At 32.2% G+C, this 21956-nt stretch overlaps 1 protein-coding gene across 1 annotated transcript in view; it reads right to left on the bottom strand.

Annotated features, from left to right (window-relative positions):
• Positions 1-20581, bottom strand: part of LOC110992066 (cadherin-87A) — a 38437-nt gene extending 17856 nt beyond the window's left edge. The window contains exons 1-11 of the mRNA XM_022257733.2: positions 20270-20581; positions 6882-6940; positions 5073-5191; positions 4470-4556; positions 3526-3657; positions 2968-3093; positions 2255-2389; positions 1715-1907; positions 1222-1334; positions 750-947; positions 236-388 (exon numbers count right to left, since the gene is read on the bottom strand). Of these exons, the coding sequence (XP_022113425.2) occupies positions 236-388; positions 750-947; positions 1222-1334; positions 1715-1907; positions 2255-2389; positions 2968-3093; positions 3526-3657; positions 4470-4556; positions 5073-5191; positions 6882-6936 (1311 nt within the window). The 5' untranslated portion in view covers positions 6937-6940; positions 20270-20581. The remainder of the gene's footprint in view (positions 1-235; positions 389-749; positions 948-1221; positions 1335-1714; positions 1908-2254; positions 2390-2967; positions 3094-3525; positions 3658-4469; positions 4557-5072; positions 5192-6881; positions 6941-20269) is intronic.
• Between the last annotated feature and the right edge of the window lie 1375 nt (positions 20582-21956).

Here is a 21956-nt window from a genome sequence, read left to right as displayed (position 1 = left end):
TCATAAGAGATAATACAATTTGTAAGCATTTTGGTCTACCCTACACATTTAAGATTTCACCATTTTTCATGAATATTATTTTCCAAAAACATTTAATAAAGGTTTTTTTATTTGATTTAACCTGCATATAAAATAAAGCTATACTTGAGACTAAGGTCCAAAAGGGTCTGTATAGCTTTGACGATGATTAGGAGAAACGAGAATAAGTGCTATGATGATTTTATGAAGTAATTACCTCCAGAATAAACTTCCTCTGATTAGGGTCCTCATAGTCCAAAGTAGAGTTGAGTCTGAGAGTGACAGTAGCACTCCCAGTGGCCGTACTTGGCTCTACGATGAAAGCGCCCAACTCATCAGACAGACGTAAACTGAATACTGAGTTTAGACCCTGAAAACATTAGAAAATTATAATAGCGATTCTTGGGTCGTTGAGTTCAAGTGCACAGCCGCTTATTAAAGTTTTGTAATGATTACTAATAAAATTTAAAAACTATTGTTTCGGTATTAAAGTATTTGCTGTGGTATAAGCAGGGGAACACCGTTTTTTAAAGCTATTGCATAGATTTTATCGCGGGCTTTGAGCGCGGCGACCGAATCAAGCAATTCTGTAACGAAAATAAACCTAACACACTACAACGTATTTAAATTAAGGATTGCTTGTAATTATATTTTGTTACTAAATTTATAAAGATTAATAAAAGTGGCATCTTTCAAAAAATGTGTGATGGTCAGAATATTTGTATACTCACAACATCAGTATCAGTCACTACCATGTCAAGGTTAGGTAGGGGTGTCCCGATGGGTAAGCTTTCGGGTATCTCCACACTGTACTCCCTTTTGTTGAACCGCGGTGGCTCATCGTTCACATCCTTGATTGTGACCGTCACAGTCGCGAGACTCGAAGTCAGGTTCGATATTATGGGAATACCGTTTACTATTTCACTCGCCTGGAAAATTAATTATGTATATTATCACCCCTGTTACCCAAAGAGTTACAACCAGCCAGTTACGATCACCTCTCTCGTTTCATCTACTTTTATATTCACCATGTATGCTCGTCGGTGATGGGTACGAAATAAGATATAATTATTTTTGCAACTACCTTCCTCTAATTGTCTTGATACTTTGATTAATAAAATTTCGTCTCGATCTCTTATAGAGTATATGATACGTATATAATAATAAACCTTTACTATTATTAATACTTTCTTTTCTACTTACTCTAACAGTCAGATTTAAGGGTGACGATGGATCGGCTAAAGCCTCTCTGTCTAAGGGTTTAGCCGTCTTCAGTTCTCCTGTCTTGCTATCGAGCCAAAAGAAATCCAATGGATCTGTAATAATGATTTACAATAAGTAAAAATATAAAACTAGTGACGCTTACACCTTTTTAGTTCTGGGCCTCAGATTTCTGTATCTCTTTCTGATAATTTTCCAATCCAGGTATGTGATCAGCCTCCTGTACCTGAGACACTCTGTCGACTTTTGAGTCTTTTTTTTTCTTCACCGTTCGAGCAAATGTGAGCAAATATTTTTTTTAAAGTAATTCAGATTTTAAACCCGACCCGTAAGTATCATAAATAAATACCAGTAAACTCTCTTCTAAGGCGTAGCTGATCTTAGCATAATAGATTAAACTATAGCAGAAAAAAAATGTAATATGGTATGTATAAAAATTACAATCTATAATACTGGTATTAGTTTGTAAACTTACTGGTAATAAGTTCTAAAGCGACATCTCTCGGCTGAGCCCTGTCCGCATCTCTCGCCTTGACAACTAGCGCCACACTGCCCACGGGCGCGTCTTCAGACAAACTCCCGCTCAACGACCCACTGAACACGGGCGGACTGTTCTGCACGTCCACCACCTTTATTTCCACTGGAGCTGATGAGTTGAGGGTCCCGTCCTGAAAACACGATATTACAATTTCCTCTGCATGTGGATATCTACCATGATCACATGATTAAACCTCTTATATAGTGGGTAGGGTTTAATAAAGATAAAATAAATGTTTTTATATATAGGTAGCTATTATATTCTTACAAAAAAAAAAAACATAATGTAAAATTAAAAGCATTAAATCTATTTTTTTACATTCATAAGTGTACATTATGTTACCTATATGAATAAATGATTTTTGTCTTTTGACACTTTAAGGCATTTTAATTTTAATACACATAAGATTTTGATCCTGACTTCTGACATTGAACTTCAAATGAGCCTCCAAATCTATGAATAAAATAAATAAATTACCGTGGCTTGAAGTTTAAATTGATAAAATTGTTTCTCATTATAATCCAATGGCTTTCGGAGAACTAAACATCCCACGTACTGGTTAGCTGATGACTGTTGGCTGACCACTTCGAAGTACTCACACGCTTCTGGCCACTGAAATAGATACATGTGGTCTTTATTCTAAAAATTAATTGATATATCGTTTGCATTAAGATATTTAACAATCAGGTTGCTGGAAGCTTTTAGCTAAATCTAAATTTTGAGTAAAAATATCGTGGGTCGGGATTTATAGTAGAAATCACACTTTGAAAATGATTTTCGGTTTCAAAGTGTGTTTTTTCTTCTTCGTCTTTGTTATGTTTGACTATAAGTTCCTGCCGCAAATAATATTGTATTTTTTTTCTTGTTCCAATGTATAAGCGTGCTCAGCGTTGGCAACTCTTTTAAATATATACTTTAGAATAATAATTAATCTAAAGGTTGTTGTAAAAACTTATATTCTTAATATTTTGTGCCATATGAAGTGGCGTGACCCCACTATGATAATAATAAAAAATCGTACCTGATGCAAAATATGTGCAATTTCACAACACCTCTTCATGTAGTCAACATAAACCCACGAACTTAATAAAATAATAACAGATACAAATAAAATAATTATTCCTAGTTTTAATAAATAATTAAATACGAGTTTAATAATAATTATAGATTTGAAGTTTATAAAATATCACCTGTTCATTAACAACACATCCAACTTCCAGACTGTCTCCAACTGAATCCCGATCCTCGACTTCAATGTTTCGAAGTATTGTCGTACCCACAGCTTGGTCTTCTGGCACATCTACCTCATAAGGACTCTAAAAATAGTACACAAAGAGTAGGCGTATTAGGAATAAATATTTTTTATTAATTGTGTAAAAATGAATTCCAAAATTAATCAATTTTAAAAGCTAACTTGCTCTTTAATATTTCCTCAAATAGCCCATTAACATAAACATCTACATATATATATATATATATATATATATATGTGTGTGTGTGTGTGAATTAATTGCGGATCGTTTGTCTTGGTAAAAGTCGAGAATGGCTGAACCGATTTAATATGAACTTGAAATATTTGTGGAAGTCCAGGGAAACTTAGAATGATATTATTCCATCATTCTAACTTTCCGAGTAAAGAAAAATATTTAAAATGGCAATTTTCAATATTTAAAAAAACCCTAGCTTTTATTGTCTTCTTTCTCCCAATGGTATTTCTAAGATCTATGTCATGTCAACTGTCAACTTACGTTCTTAAATATAGGCGGGTTGTCATTCTCGTCTAGAACAATGACAGTGACAGGTTGCGTCTGCACCAAATTGATGGCGGCAGTGGGATCCAAACTTTCTATGACTACTAGGAACTTTATTGTATCTTCTTTCTGTAAAATTATCGAATAAATTGTATTATATTGCGGTAATATTTGACCATACATTGTGTGTGTTGTGAATATAGCGTTGTACCATAAATACATATTAGCAACAGGTTCAAACTAAATTTTAATAAAACGTTAACGCCCATGGCAACACATTCTTTACATTTTTATTCGGAATTTAATATGCTTGTATAAAACATACGAATTATATAATAACAATTTACAAAAGTATTTTTGAAATAAACACCGCTTAATATATGTTATGATAAATATTAAAGTTAATCCATTGTCCATTATTATTAAACAGATTTCATAGGACAATGACTTATTTATACACGGTCTATATGATCAATTATTATTAAACATATTATATACTTTATATATTTAGTAGAGACTGACACCTAAAACATTCTTAAACATACAATTGCAGCCCTATAAAAATCCGTTCAGTTAATCGTGTTTATGTCTATATAAATGGACACATAAACAGTATTATCGGGGGCTACATTTTATAATAAATAAGACTGGAATTTCGTACATAATCCTCTTATTTAACTATATAAAACTGAACGCTCTTGTTCTTATTTAATTTTTGTTCTCAAACATGAGAATATGAGAACAATCGCATATGAAAATATGTTATAGAAAGGATATACACATGTGAAAATGACAAAAACTTACGAACGCTAACCAGACCCGTGCAACTTCCTCACAATCGAGTAGGCCGCATTATCGAGCACAACATATAGGGGGTGGCTGGATTACGTCATAACTACTACTACTAATCCTAGTGTGAAAGTATGGTTATCATGTCTTACCTCTCTATCTAATGGCTGTACGAGTTTAACTTCTCCAGTCTTTGGATCCACTGAAAACTTATCAGTACCCACGAGTCCATATTTAATCTGAAAGTGATTAAATAAGTAAATTCTTTATTTACATTTTTAATGAAGAAGTGTTGCAAGTACCATGAGATTTATTTCAACCACGTTAGCACCTATTCAATTTTATTATATTAATGAAAAAACATCAAGAGGAAACCGGCGTGTTTTTAGGTTGTGAGCGTGGTTGAAGCAACAATTATATGGCTGCAAAACTTGAGTTACACAAAAGTAGAGGATTAAATGGCTGTTATATATAATATTATACATTCACACACATAGTCAACCATTGGCACAATAATTTTATACCATATAAATTGCGGAAGAGCTGAGTACCCTGGCACAAGTAATAATTTATATATAATTGTAGTTACTGGTGTAAACTTAAAAAAAAATAATTTCACAACCAAAAAAATTACGAGATATGTTTCGACATTTCTTGAGCATGTAAGGCTGATCACATATTATTTGTCAATTAGAGATTATGGAACAGACGCCCTCACTGTCTTTCGCAGCTGAAGCTAAAGATAAAATTCTCACCGGTAGCCCATCAGGATCTGTCCCCAGCAACGTGTAGACAACTTCACCAACCGGCGTGCTCTCTGACAAAGGCAGGTTGTCCATATCTTGTACAAATACTGGTAAACCCTTCGAACATCCTGGAAATGTACAAGTACTGCAAATAACACTTTTGCTGAACACGTTTAAGAAATTCTTTATTAATTTTGTTTTTATTTATACAATGCCATCCATGTAATTGTAATTAATTAATTCAAGCATAGAAGGGATCGGAGGCCATTAGGTCGGCCTTGGCACCACTGAATACTGATAGCCAGCAATTGGCAAGAGGTAACACAGGACTTGGAGTGCAGTAAGATTGTCATTTCGGAAGCCAATACACTTTTTGGGTCGAAGAGCCAGCGAAGTAACCTTTAAAGATTTTATATAACTGCGCATTCCTAGAATTAATAACTAATTGGCTCTCCTGACCAAAGAAGCCTATTAAGGCCAACTAAGGACAAAACCAGTTATGATATAGTTCTTTCTATATGAATCGTGAATCTTGAACTTGAGTTAGAATCGCAAAGTAACGTGGTAGGTCATATACATAATCTAGTTCTATAACTCAAATATCTCTCTTCCAACTTTGATTTGTTCCCATTGGACCGTGGATCTTGGGCCGTAGGGTTCAAGTGCACGGGCATTAATTAAATAAGTTTAAGTCGACGCCAGGTAGGTAGCACTAATGACCCAGAGCTGGTGCTTTCGTCGCTCAACGAATAAGGCAGTACCGCGAGAAAATGCTGCCAGCGTTAAAGGTCCTGCACTGCCACAGTAACTAAATTTGTTTGAGTTTATTAATTCTCAATTTTTAATTATTATTTTTGTGTTCTTGTAATGTTGTGTGTTGAAAATAAATATAGGTCGTATTTATTCGTTATTTTAAGTAATTTTATTACACTTTGATTGTACATTATTACATACATTTACATTAAATAATTTTTCATATACATATATATGTATTTGCAATTCAGACAGGACACGACTAGACAACACGTGGACGTAATAAAGTGACGAAAGCCATTTTTGTCACCCACGCCGTAAAAGCCGAATGGGTAAATAAAAAAAGCGTTAGTGAATACCTTCTAAACTCTATATATATTTGTGATGTATTGGAAATAAATAAAGGCTTAATAAAAATATATTTGAAATCAAAAATAGATATTAATGAATTCTACAGATTCATTACAATGACTTTGTTGTATCCCACTCGTGAATCAAGTTGTTGTTTAAGTGAAAGTTGACGAAGAGTGCTAATTGATGGTTTTAGGTCGCCTATTCAGTCGTTTATGATGGTATAACTTCTACAGTATTCGATTAAATCCAACTGGCGGCAAAATTTTAATTACTACGAAATTTATTCAATAATTTTCGATTTTGTTTATTCTAGACGATTTATTTTTTATTCAAATAGCAGTAAAGCTTAGTTTTCTTTAACCGTTTATGTTTGACGGAATAAATCTCCGGCTTGATTTTTTTAATGATATGGAGATAAACGAGCCTATGAACAGCCATAAAAGGCAGTTGACGCCGCCCATGGACATTAATTTGGGTGCGTTGTCGGCTCTTTTTTTAGAAATACCTTTCAATATATAGTATTTTTTTAATCAGTAATTCTTAAATGCAATTTTATTTTGCTTTCAAAATATAGCAAAGCTGCAATAAGGATGACTTCCTGGTTCCTGGAGGGAAAGTGAGAGGAGAGTAATGATATAATTCGTTAAGTGACATAACCTTAAAATTAATTTTTATAATAATAAATAAGTGTAATTAATTATAATCTCTTACCCGACCGGAAACATAACGCCGCACAGAAAACAAACGGAATCCATTGCGATGCCATTGTTCTGAAAAAAAAAAGGTTTTTAATTAAACAGATAGTGGCAATTAACTTCAATTAATTACTGTGTCTACTTATGTGTGAATAAGAATTTTGTATGATGATAAATTGTACCGTGTGATCATGGAGTAACGAAAATTAATAACCTTAGAGGCTGAATAATATCTTTTTAATTTCGACATATAACCAAGTAAATAGGTTTTAAATTCTATAATAAACCAATTTAAAAAAAATTAAGGTGAAATTTTGAACTCGATTCGTAAACTTGGAATTGGTAAAGCGCACAAAAATACTTTAGGTAATTTTAAAAGAATTTTAATTGGTATCAAAATCAAAAAATGACTAATATGGGTTTTCCTGTATAATAATAATAATAATAATAATTTATATATTTTTCTCCAATATAACATTTACAACAATAAATAAGATTACAGTTGTGATGGTATTGGGAGACTGGTTTCCAAACTAGGTAAGAACCTGTGATATGGAGTAGAAATGTGGCCTAACTAGGCTCAAGAAATGGAAAGGATTGATGCCTTTCAGATGTGGTGCTGCCGGCGAATGCTCATTCATATACATAGGAATATATTTATGTAAAGATAGATATTTATGCTCAGAAGTCGTAAAGTCGACATTCCATCACCACGCAATATCTGGCCATATACGTGCCAATACTCCATACGCACACCTATGTCGGACACGTGCGAACTATAAACGTGAAAATAATTCAATTGTATATCAATTGAGATCGTAATGAGTGCTCTTAGGCACCGGAAACATATCGTTAGCTACCAGCATAAATGTCAATTCGCCGTATAGGTCCTGCATTCCAGTTACGTAAACTTTATCTATATACGGCGAAAAGTATGCAGTGTCGATTACCAATCTAAAAGGCTAGAACAGTGGTCTAGTGTTTATTAACTCAACACAAGATACGCTCTAATCGTTCGTGAAACGTAAATTAAACAATAAAGCTTTTTATAAATTTGAAAATTATTCTAATGATCCCAATAAAAAATTAAATAGTAATGATGCAGTTGGAGACGAATGAGCTATGCCGGAACTTATACAAAATATTCACAAATAGTAGTACACCGATTTATGGTATTTGTCTCTAAAAAACCTTTAATACAAATAATAATATAAGAGTCCCACGTTCTATATATTGTATTTCTTTAAAAGGTAATTATAGAAATCTACAACTTATACTTCCCTAACAAACACACAGCGCTAGTTCGCGATGATAACAAAGAGACCTATATTAGAGAGAGATATATTTTAATTTAATTTACTACTTGAAATAAGGAATCATTCTGATATATAATTATCTCTTCCGTGAGGGTTGATAAAAAGAAAACTATAAATGTTGCCTTTAAACCTCCCTTGATCTAGATCCAAATGTACGAGTCATACATTTACTGTAGAGTGTAGACTATACGGATTACTAAGAAACAATAAATAGGTAGGTACCAAAAATTTTGACCAGAGTATTTTTTTGCCTTAAAATATCTTTTAAACGAACCTCATTGGGTGATCAAGTGATTTTCTTTGATCAAGAATTTTTAGTCTTAAACAAGAATCTTGTTATTGAGTCCTGTTAATTAATAAATTACGACAAAACACAATTTACAGGTTCATGGTAAGTCATTACAAGGGCGTAGCATTAATTGACCCTAATGTCAAGACCCTATTATGACAAATTATATGCAAAATGCAATTAATTATGATTGATTACGCAGTTATGCTTGTTTCGTAATTGAATTCTGTACATTACTACATTAATATCGGTTAAAAAATATTCAGTCAATTGTCCTGTAGGTACATAATTTGACGTTTCCAGAGTTTTCTTTAAAATATTTAGTCTAGACTAAATATAGTATAGACTAAATATTTTAGATTATTAGAGATTATTATTATATTATAATATAATACACTCTATACAACAGAGTGAAATATATTATACACACTCTACTGCTACTATTTTCCGAGGAGGCTCTTTATCTATATAGATATATATATCGAACCCGTATCGAACGAACGCCTGCGAAGTTTTTGGTAGATGGACTTTAATGCAATAACAGCGTACTACGTGCATCTTCCTAATGAGAATACACTGTTTTTTTTACCTCAGTATTCAATATTAATTTTGTTACTAATTAACTGAGTTAGATTTCGCTACAGACGAAACAAATTTCACAAACAAATTACACAACGATTAACAAATGTAAAAGATAAAAATTGGTAGAACTAATCGCTCTCACGACACACTTATGAACAATGTAACGCGATTTGCATACCGTGAGCTATAAGAGAATTTAAGAATGGACCAGCTCAAAATAATTTTACTACTTAAAGATGTGCTACTTCCATAGCTTACAGTTACTTCCTATTACAGTTTAAATTATCTATTTATATAAAGAAAATACACTCGGAAAATTTATGTAGAACAACAAACAACCGAAAGTTGTCTTGGCCACGTGTTGCCCCTAAACGTGTTGCCATAATCGATACTGATCATTAATATATGTAATAGGTAAAATGCGGGATAAACGGCGTTTTAAAAGGGAAATAATCATGGCTTCGTATCGTTAGGGAGTGGACGGGTATTGCCAGTACGGAAGAATTCCTGTATCTGGCACAGGTAAGACACGTTTTAGGGACTGACAGCCAACCTCCGTAATGCCCCTCCATTACACTCAACTAAAGAAGAAAAGTTTTACACGTTGTATAACATATTTTACAGTAGGGATGACAATGAATGCTAGATAGGGCTGAGTTTGATCTCCAAACATCGAAATAGAATAAGAAATTCTCCCGTCCTGAGCTACCAGTTTAGTATAAACGTATAAAGGACAGACACAAAAATTGACATCTGTCCAAGATTTCTAAGGCAATACGTAATACACAAATATGACACAACCTGTTTTCTGTATTTGCTTTGGAATCCACATCAGTTTACTTTTAATTACCCTGCTGATGAATGATACATTACATCCGTAAGATGTAATGTATCATTCATCATAAGCAATAATTTCAAAACTTTAAGTAGGTTTATCAGACTTTAATCTGATTCTAGATTTTATTTAAGTACAAAAGCATGCCAGCTCTCGACACACTTATACATTAGTAATTAAAGAAAAAAATACAAAATTTAATGTGGAGCTGGGGAAAAAAACATCTTCGATTTATGATAAAGTCTAAAGGATAATCGATTTTAAATTGAGGGTGAGAGTGAGAGTAGCAACTGTTAATATCCAGACACAGTTCATCTACAAAAATGCTCAATCTGTAAGGAGGAACAAATGTGAAAATGGGTTGCCAAGGGTATATATATGTGGTCATAGAGCAGACAATGATAAGTAAATTTTTGCTCAGTATGACTTATTGTTGTATGAATTTTTCATATTTTAAAAGTGCCTTCAACATTGATTAATAATTTAATTGTTTGTCCTGTAAAGTTATGATATTGCATTTATCATATTCTTACCTATGGCCACACACACTCATATATATATACATATAGATTCTAATTTTGTTAAAATTAAAACGGGAACGATATTACGACCACGATTTTAAGAGTTTTTCTGTAAATATAACTATTATTTGTTATTTATATCAACACTGTCATATCCTAAGCAAATAAAGATAAACTTTCAAGGATAGTCCCTTTTTTTAATTTCCTACTATGAGGGTTATAAAATATATTTGATATTCCTACCTACATAAAGCAATTTATTCACTCAAAAAGTATTCCGTTTTCAATTCGTATCTTAAATATGTCAAACCGATTTACGTTTGCTGGACAATCTAAAAATACCTTTAAAATTTTCCAATAAATAAAAACGCACAGTTAAAATAAATAAAATGAGTTTTTTCATTTTATAAATGTATATATATTATTATATAAGTTAATAAGCTAATACTAGTAATAAGTAATAGTCTCCATTACGTCTAAAGAATTGTCATAGAATCTAGTTACCACTATTTGATTATATTGACTGAACAACCATTTTCTACGTTAAATATATAATACTTAATCAAATGATCACTTAAGACTTTTTACATTACTAAACAGTGTTAAAACTGTAAGGTTTTATATTAAATTTTAAAGATAATTAGCGTTTAGTAAAGATTAAATTGTGTTTTTGTTTAGACTATTGATAAGAACTTGCCGGAACTCACACATTGCATTTTAAAGGAGATTTTCAGAAACAACATTTCCTTTAAAAATAAAAAGTATTTACAACGCCAAAATTCATATTTATATTTACAGCCATGACAAGCATTTAAAATATTTTACCCTCAGTATATTGTAATAATAATAATCAATTAAAAAATTATAATAAATATAGTCTCTGTGGCAGTGTATCTTTAACGCTGGTGGCATTTCCTTGCTGTATTGCAATATTTATTCGTTAAGCGAGGAAAATACCAGCTCTGGGGCACCAGTACTATCAGGCACCAACTTAAATCTTTAATTAGCTAGTGTGTACTTAACTTAACCCCACGGCCAAAATATATTAACAGAATGCTCTATATTTTATAGCTATAACATTTAAATAAACACCGGTTAATAAAAACATTACTACAGGATATCGTGTAGTAGATTCTACAACCAGTCCGATAAAAGCAACTGCAAAGAAATACAATAAACTAGATCTGTGGGAAGAATAAAATCGAATGGTTTGCGTCAACTATTGTTGATGACATGTTTTTGTTGAGCTTGCTAAATCGTTCTCGTAAGAATGTACAAGATATAGTGTAGACGTGCTAGATCTAATAACACAATCGGGGCTCCGTGTTTCTACATATATATACAGGTAATAAAACGAGAAATAGATTTTTTAATTTGGATGTTTCGCTTTCCAATGCGTTTTCACACGTACAAAAATAAATTGATGACGGAAGTTATGCGCGCATTGAGAATATTTAGAATTTTTGTAAAAAAGATTTTTTACTTACACTAAATTAAAAAAATCTCTTTTTTTAACTCGTTAGTTTTATAATGAATTTGTACAGTGTTCCCCTCAAACCCCTTACTTAGTTGTCTTATGTTTCAAGTCTTCTGTATTTCTAGATTATCTAGACTATATTAAGCCATAATAAACCTATACCCTGTCTTCTTTGCCGATTAGTAGGGATGCCTACCGGTTCAAATTTAATTACGTGGAATAAATTATACCTGTATATCTTATATTCCAATAACATAAACATTTTTTAAATGAATTAAAATAATATAAAAAATAAATTTAAAAATGTACTCAAATATTATATTAAGAATAGGAGAACATATATTGAAGATAGATAGTATAGTAGATAGACCATATGTTACGAAAGAAAATGATCATCATCAGAATTAATGCTAGTTAACACAGTGGTGTCATTAAAAAGCTTTACGTGTGCAAAGAAATTCACCTATGCACATAAAAACATATAATGAAACAGATGAATAAAAAATACCCATTCCTGGTTGAGTAATGACAAAGTGAACCACTGAACATCAGTTTTCTTAACCTCGGTAAAACAGTTATGATATCATAAAAAGAAATTCATAATTTAAGTCCAAAATTTGTCACAAAATTTAATAAAAATAGTATGGGAACCAAGATGCGGTCAAGTAATCACAACGCCGTTACCGCATCACTGGTACAGTTAACTCTGTAATTTGAACTTACCTGTTGCTGTAACGGTGATCCAGCCACTTATAAATAACCGCGGATTTAAATTTCTAAAGTCAAAGAAAAGAAGCTTAACATAATACATCTTCAATTTCGGTAAACTGGAACTAGAAATTATGTTTGATTAGCCCAAAGAAAGGGTGTAAGACAATCCAAAGAAAAACAAAAAAAATCGCGTTTAGAAGCGTTTCCTCTTAATATGTTTTATTTACCTTTTTAGTTCTGTTCTGAAGACAAACTTTAGTGTGGTTTTCCGTGTAAATTTTTACAATTTTCTCACCATAAAAAAGCTACCTTAGACTCTAAGGAATAAATATTTCTCAAAATGATCTAGCCGTCTTCGAGTTTTGGGCTCAGGAACATATTCTGCGATTTACTTTTTTCTTATATAGATTTTTATAACCTAATTTTAATCTGTCAACTGCAATATAAATTTATTTATTAGCTTGACGATCGAGTTTCGTATAGCTATTCCGATAATAAACCTACTTTAAACTAGTAATTTGATGATACAGTTGTTAACTATGTTAATTATAAGTTAATTTATGTTAAGCATTACATAATATGAATATTAAATAATGTTACGAGATGTATCGTAATTTCGTAGAATGGACGTTGGAATGGGGAGTTAATACCACCAGAATTGACAAAATTTTCAGGGACTGCCGATACTTCAATAGTAATTCTACTGGTTAATGATACTGGTTCAGATATCATATTGAGATTTTTTGATAATTTAAAGTTGCGATATCAAATATATTAATATGTTAAGAGAGCTAATAAATTGAACCGTGAGGTTTAAGTGCACAGGCGCCAAATCAAGACTACATTTGGCACCAGGTATGTAGAACCGGTGACCCCAGAGCTGCTGAATATGTATAGCACTACATCGAAGAATTTTTATTTGGGTCTGTTTTAATTGGTATCATGTGGGTGAACAATATGTTAAATACCCTATATTTGTGTTATAACTAATGTATTACCTAAATGTGTGACATAAAAACGTGCTAAAATAATGTAGCAGAAGACAATTTAAAAATAATCACGTTTTGTAATTTTGTGAAAACCAATTTGCTTAACTTTTGCGTAACGATGAATTTATGCAATTTTAAATTATCAGTAACTTGTCAAATATTAACTAATTTTCAATATAACAAATTTATAGTTTAAATATAAAAAGTAGTTTTTTTATATATTGTTCAGTACTCATGGAACTATATTTATTGAATTAAACAGAACATCGATACATACAGGAGGCAAACTGACAGGCTGGGCATCTGTTGTTAAGTGATACCGCCGCCCATGGAATCTCAATGCCAAAGGGCGAGTGCGTTGCCAGCCTTATAAGAATTGATACTCTTTTCTTGAAGGACCCTAATTCAAACTGGTTCGTTCTATAAAACATAACTAAGTAAACGAAAATTAGACATTTCGGGTGCCCCAGTTTTTGATCCAATACTTATATATGTATAAATTTAACCGAAAATAGGCGAGAATTAAAAATGTATAATTAAGAAGTCAATCGACATTTTTGCGTAGCGAACAAAAACTTAGGTACGTATTAACTCGCATTGCGTAAGGAATTTAATCATTGCAGGCGTAGAGCGGTTAAATTCCTCTCTTACTTATATTTATTTATTGTATATATTATCAGGAAACATAGCTTTTCTCATCACCTCGCGAGATCGTCGGACAGATTTAAAACCTATACTAACCAACATAAAATTATAAATATTACATTATACGTAGGTATGGGACAAACCATTCAAACATAGCACTATAGGTAGCCGACATTGGATAAACCGAGATCTTGGTCAATTTTAACTTTTTTCGACTCTTGATTATGTGTTTTATTTCCTTAAACGTTTACTGACAACTATTTAGCAACGGAGGACAAAATGCTTTTCTGAAACAATATGAGTTATGCACGGCAACGCAATTGCGAACCTTCTGGCCGTGTGAGTAGGTATCTATGGGCGGCAGTATTACGTTATATCAAAAAAAACATTATGGAATACATCATTAGAAGGGGTGTGGTTTTTCACCTTGATAACGCTCCTCCTAACCTTTAGATCTTTAGTCATTCAGCAAAAATTAAGAGAGCTTGTCTGGGAGGTGTTAATGCATCCGCCGTATAGTCCTGACTTTGCACTTTCAGATATCTACATGTTTCGGTATTTTCAGAATTTCTTAGGTAGTGACAGATTAACATTACAAGAGGACTGCCAAAACTAATTGTCGCGGTATTTTGATCAGAAGCCGCAAAATTTCTATTACAATAGGATCATGTCCTACTAGATGGTAAAAAGTTACCTAATAAAATGATGATATGATACTTTAGTTAAATGTATATAAAGTATATTAAAAAATGTTACGATTTTTTTAATGCGGAGAAACTTTTTTTTATATAGAACATACCGGCCATACTGCCGCCCATGGACACTCTCGATGCTCGAGAGCTCGCGAGTGCGTTGCCAGCCTTTTAGAATTTGTACATTCTCCCCAACCTATTATTACGGGACAACATTTGTCAGAACATCGTTTATTTCTGCTTTATTTCGTACTTTAGATGCTCCATATCCCGACAGTATAGCAGCACTTGGTTCTTCAATTCGAAGCAGCTGTCTATACGAATATATCCGTTATTTCACAAATAACAGTGAATTAAATTCGCTACATGCATAGCCATGTCACAGGAATCGCAACAATCCTGGGAACTGGGCCATGAGCTGACCTTCGGCTGGTGAGAACTGCACACATTAAATCTTTTAATTTTATCAAAATTCTTGAGGTCGTAAAGTTCCAAGGTGTTGGAATATTTATGAATACAAATATGTTCTTAGGAAGGTTTTTATATGCTATTTATAATGGCTTTTTGCTCTGTATAATAATTATCTATTTATTACCTAATACGTGGCTTCCGACCTAGCAGTAGCGTAGTCGGATATCAATCTTAACAATATTTAAAAAAAATTACAATCGAGAGAACAAATAGAAAGCAACAACAAGTGTCTATGTTTGCTTTAACATATTTATTAATTAATTCATATATTATTAATTAATTCAGAATCGAGAAGGTCAAGGCTTCTTATAACGGCGTTAAAAGCAGAACGGTATTCATTAACGATGCGATTAATTAATTATATAGCATATAATTATATTTTTGCTTACCCTAACTTTTTCTTATACATATATACCTGATAGTTGCTTATTGTGATTCCACTTAACACAAATATAGCACTAAGTAATTACTAAAACGTAAAGTAAATACCCGTTGTCGTAAACAGAAATATTTTTCCCAGGTTTTTTTTTATATTTTATGAAACATTACGATCTAGCCTAAATTATGACTAAAAACAAAAAAAAAATCCTTTATTAAGTTAATGGTCTTAAATATACATTTTAGAACATCCCTTTTAAGTTCTATTACCTGTGTTAGGGATGCACACTCTTTCCTATATATTGATACTAAAAAGTACCAAATTAGTCTAAACTAATTTACTACTAAGGATTTCTAACATAGTGTCTAATAACACTACATACTTAGTCTATTTTAAAGGGTAGACACCGTTCTTGTGTTCTATTTTCACACTCACTAATACTAACGTGCACTAACACTAATTCAAATGGTTTTGTCAGCCTTCTCACTAGGCCCATGGTGTCAAGGAGTTGAATAGCCTCGACATTCATGCTATGGTGGAGAATATGTTGGGCTCCAGCAGTTTTTTATTATTGTGGCGCCGTCCTCTACATTAAAGATGGATTTCGTTATTGCAAATGTACCAGGGTCCACATAACCGCGTGATGTATCGCATTTAAAAAAATCCTCCATCAATATTTAGGTTTAAAATAATTAATAAAGCCCTAAGCTGATGTTGTTCATAACTTTTTATTGTTCCTGCCAACGATTGTTCATTGTTTGCACTTTGCAGCTGCTTAAAGCGGGGGTGATATAACAGTGACGCAATGTCTAGCGATTATAAGGAAAGTTATATCTAATTACACTACCGTTTTATAAATTGTACTTACATCGTTTATAGTTATTTACCATGAAATATAAAATTTCAGTTAATTTATTAACACTTTATTGCATTAAATATTTGATACATTTAGATAACATAAATTAAAAACCTTATTGATAACAGACGATATCTTCCAGGAATCCGGTGCAAAAAGTATATCAGTCATAACCGTTTACGAAGATATCGTTAACAACAACATATCGGTTATATTAAACAAAATCAAAGGTTGAATTGTATTGTATTAGGTACTTAATAACAACGACATAGGCTGTTACGACTACTGGTTTTTACGACCAAATATGAGTAGTCTCTTCATTATAAGGCTTTTTCTCGCTGTAATTATAACATTCTGTTTGAATGAATAAAGCCTTTATTTCTAACGACCAAAATCTTACACCTAATAAGATCTTATGAATTTAAGATACTCCTTTTTTAAGATCATCTTTCCATCGTATCAATGATTTCCTCGGTTTATAGCTCGGATAGCATTCTACAATACCTTTACTATTAAATATCTCTTTTCGTAATTTTGTTTCGCTTATAAATAATCTTTACCAATTACTTATGACTCCATATTGTCATAGGAAAGTGAAACTAAGCATTGTTTTGTATACGGCCTGGTGTCGGGTTTCTTGTGGATATTTCCTACTTCAGACATTGTTAAAGACAAGTTGCGTGTAATAGTTTACTTAGGTATAGTCTAGTAGCTTAGTTGTAGTGGGATAATCTATATAAAAGGTGTTTTAAGAATTGTCAGAGGCTTGAAAAGCCTTGCTTTGAAGCTTAAAAGTCAAGCGCTTTTTTTACTTAATGGCTTACAACCGAACGAGTAAAGTATCAATCAATCAATCAAAATTTATTTAGTTTAGATGCGACTTAAGGCATGCTTATGAATGTCAAAAACGTTTACAAAATTCGCGAAAGAGCAAAACTACGCCATCCGTTCGCAAGACTACCAGGAGGTCTTGTTCTGAGAAGAACGGGCAAGAAACTCAGCAAGTTTTATCCTCCCTTTACATACAATAATTCAAAAGAAAATGAATCCTTAAATTTTAAATGAAAATCTTAAATGAAAATTCAAAATATCCGAGTTGGATTTCGACTTTGCGTATCATATTTTAAGCTTTTTTTTAATGTTATAAATAATTTAAAAAAGGGCTCTAAAAGTGTGATGGAAACATAAAATAAACAGTCCGCCAGGACGTTGAAAAAATTTAACACTTATACCAATGATATAATATCACTACATAGTATAAAACAAAGTCGCTTTCTCTGTCCCTACGTCCCTTTGTATGCTTAAATCTTTGAAACTACGCAACGGATTTTGATGCGGTTTAATAGAGTGATTCAAGAGGAAGGTTTATATGTATAATAACATCCATTAAATAGTGGAGAAGTACTGTTATTTTTGAGGTTTCTAATGTGATGTCGTAAATAAGTACATTTTTTCCGCTTGCATTCCAAACGCAGGCTGAACCCTACGAGTTTTATCAAAATAATGTACTAAGTATTGTACACATTGAAAAGGTCTACAGAAAAGTCCGTGATGGTATATGTCTATCTCTTATGGATAACCCACATTTTTATATACAACGTTCACAGATTATCTGTAGTGTATTTATTATCAGCATTGCACCCGTGCGAAGCCGGGGCGGGTCGCTAGTATATGTATAAAATAAAGTTATAATTATAATAATTATTGTAAGTAATTTAAATAAAAAAATAAAAAAAAAAAATTATATGCGCGTGACATTACATTATTAATAAGCCCATCAAAACATTGTGAGTACAACCGATGCAAGGAATCTGCTTATGTATCTTAATAGGTTTAGGGCCTGTTTCACAATGTATGGATAAAGTACCAAATAGCTATGCAACACATAAATTATTCGAAAGATAAAAATTCCGAATAAGATACTTCGCATTTTATGACAAATAGCACTATCTGACAGTCGTGAAACGCAAAAATACTGTTTATCCTACCAATAAGTAAATAATAGCTTATTTGGAACTTATCCGGACATTGTGAAACAGACCCTTAAACTATTACTTGCCTATTAAAACTAGACGTGTGACATTTTAACAAAAAAATTCTCAAAATATGCAAAATAATATCAATTACCATTACAACGCTAGTACCTACTGTAGAGGTAAGTGAACGAATACACTTGTAAATATGTAAGATGTTTAATAAGAAGTGCTCCTAAACAAATGACCCTTATGACAGATAAGCCGACATAACCTGCGTTTGTAATTGCAAATCGAGTTAAACGTTTTCAGAAGTGCAGAAGAGCTGACGGTATGTGAACACGTGGCATCAAGGTTGCATTCTTGTTGAATACTGAACAAAATATTTATGTTCGAAATTGAACTGGTAGACTTGACTAGAGATTGAATCTAGACGTTGGTACTGAACACTCTTAGTCTTAAGAACCGATATGGTCGCAAAACTCCAAAAAAGTATATTGTTCATTTCAATCTTCGTCATCGTTTCTTGAAGTAGAGAATGGAAATATATGGAGGTGTTGAGTAGTTTATGTATCCATTTCGAAAGATCGATACACGATTTAAATAACTTCACTTGATAGAAATCCAAATACTTATTTTTACACATTAAATTTACTTTATGACGAGAATGTACATGTACATGATTTTGAAACTTACACGATATATTTTATCGCAGAAAAAGAAATTGAATATATTAATTTAATGTTTCAAATAATCTATACAACATCAATAGAATATCACACTGTCAATTCAACAGAAAGCTATGATTCATTTTAGTGCAACGCGAGTCGTGACAAACGGACTAACCGGTCGAGAATGGCACGGACCTTTACCACAAGGACGTTTTTACTTTTTAGATTTGCAAATGTATTTAAACGCTAATCTATGCTAACATTGCATAAATAATTATTATGAAATTACATACGGTCTTAAAAAACGTGGACGGAAGATGTCATGAATCTTCTATCTATCTTCTACCGTCTCCAAAGAGAACGGGCCCACTTAAATCTTGTAGGAACCAACCAGCAGTGGGTGTAAGCTAGTTCGTAAAGGCATGTTACTCAATATGTATGATTTAGTTTCCTTCATCGGGTAGGTATACAAGAAATAACTTACGTAAAGGTAGTAAGTAGTGTTAGGTAAATTTACCGTCGCTTTCTCAATAACTATTACCTATAGATTTAGGTATTGATGACGCATAAATTTGCACAGCTGCCGCCACCCCATTGTTTTAACCCTATATTATAATTTGTTATTTTATTGAATCGTTACTGGCCATACAACAATCAATGCGGTATTGTTTGAAATACTTAAACGTAATTTTTAGAATAATAAATACAAAAAAATCGTTAAAATTTTCGTACCTTGAATTACCTAGGTATAACTATTCTTTTAAGCAATTACCTATATACTATTTTTGGACGACATTAGCTAATTATTAGTAATATTTATTGTAGTTCGTGGTAGGATTGTCACTTATTTAAATTTACCTTACCACAAGTTACCTAAAGTTATAAAAGGCTTGTATGTTTATTAATGAGGTGGTTACTATAATTAGGTATATACAATATACACAATGCACAATACTAATTACATATTATGTATGTTGAACTTTTAGCATGAACTTACCGCTACAAAAATTCCAAACAAATATCCGAGTATTATAAAAGTCGCATGGTCTCACATCCGGGTTTTTAAAGGAGGCTGCATCTAGGTGGGTTAAAATTCAGACAAAAGTTCACGAGTATGAACCGTTAACTACAAGACTCCGACATCGGCACAAATATGCACAAAATGACACAAACTACCACTAAACTCAGAAGAATTCATCAATAAACGGGGCAAAGTAAACACTTTTTATGATTTCAACAAATTGTTCGCAATTATTTTTATTTTTAACAACTTTTTGTCGTTACAAAACTTGCAAGCTGCCACCGTGGTCTTTTCTCCGAGACTGACATCTTGACATGTTTACATTCTATTCATTGGAGGTTAAACAACTTAAGAGGACAGGCTATGTTTTGTCTTTTTCTTTCTTAAGTAACGCATTATTGTCAGACAAAGACAGACAATTTTTGTTAAATAGCGCCCCTGACGGATAAACTAGGTACTTTTTAGTCGTATATGATTGTAACTTGAAGTTACGAGGCTTTCCGCCATTGTTTTGTTATTATTTTATTTATAACTGTAGATGGCGCTGACTTTCATTTTTTAATTAACTTGTATATGATAGATGTCACTGCAATATTATTAAAAATATGTTAAATGTGTAATAAATCTAACGAACCCAAAAAGGTCATAGTTGCACTTTAATTTGACCAAACTTATACCGTCAGTGCCAAAACCAAAGAACCAAATGATCACTGGTTGCTTTTAAATACATTTTATTTGTTTATTTTAGGGACGTTTTTTTATCACCTGTATCGAAAAAAAGTAAATAAATCTTTGGCATGGAAGCGGAGTACGTGGGGCCAAGAATTTTTTTATTTTTTTTTCATTTATTTGTCAAAATTTATTTTTGTTGCTTAATATTTCTTATTAAGCTATTGCATAGATTTTATCGCGGGCTTTGAGCGCGGCTATTTTGATAATAGTGTTTATTTACAATTCATTATTTATACAAAATATTTATCAAATAATTTAAACCCTGTTCGGCACACCTTTATATCATCTGAAATGTTTAATGTTTCAGATGATATATTTTTATAAATAATACCTTCTGACAAATCAACTATACAGAATTGTAAATTTTATTTTCCATACTCAGGCAGTTTTTACTAATGTAATTCTTGAATAAGATAAATATCTCAACGGTGGCTATATAATATCGGGACTGATTTTACAGTAGGGAAAGCTACTATAAGGATGTCCGAGTGAGACTGGGTGCTCAGACACAGGACAAATCCTAGGTACATTATTATTCCGTATCTATCTATCTATATTGTGTAAATTATATTGTGTCTAATTTTTATGTACATTATTATATTTTTATTAAATGTTTCTCCACATTGTCGTATTGGCATAGGCTGTAAAGATAATGTGTATGTTTGAAATAAATAAATAAATAATAAATAAATAAATAAATATTAGACACAATATATTTAAGTGACTGTACCAGCAGTTAAGTAACGAATGCGGCCTGCTCAGAGTTAGCGACCACGCGCCATCAGACTTCATTTCACTCTCTATGAACCAGGTGTCGCAAACATTTCAGGTGTTTACATTCTTCAATTTAAAGCTTCGGGTAACTCATCAGACGGTGAGATTTTCAATAAAAATTTGTTTTCGGTTTCCCATATATTTATAGAATACAGGG

Source organism: Pieris rapae, chromosome 8 (assembly GCF_905147795.1).
Source record: "Pieris rapae chromosome 8, ilPieRapa1.1, whole genome shotgun sequence".
Lineage (NCBI taxonomy): Eukaryota > Metazoa > Arthropoda > Insecta > Lepidoptera > Pieridae > Pieris > Pieris rapae.
This window is presented reverse-complemented; position numbering and strand designations above follow the sequence as displayed.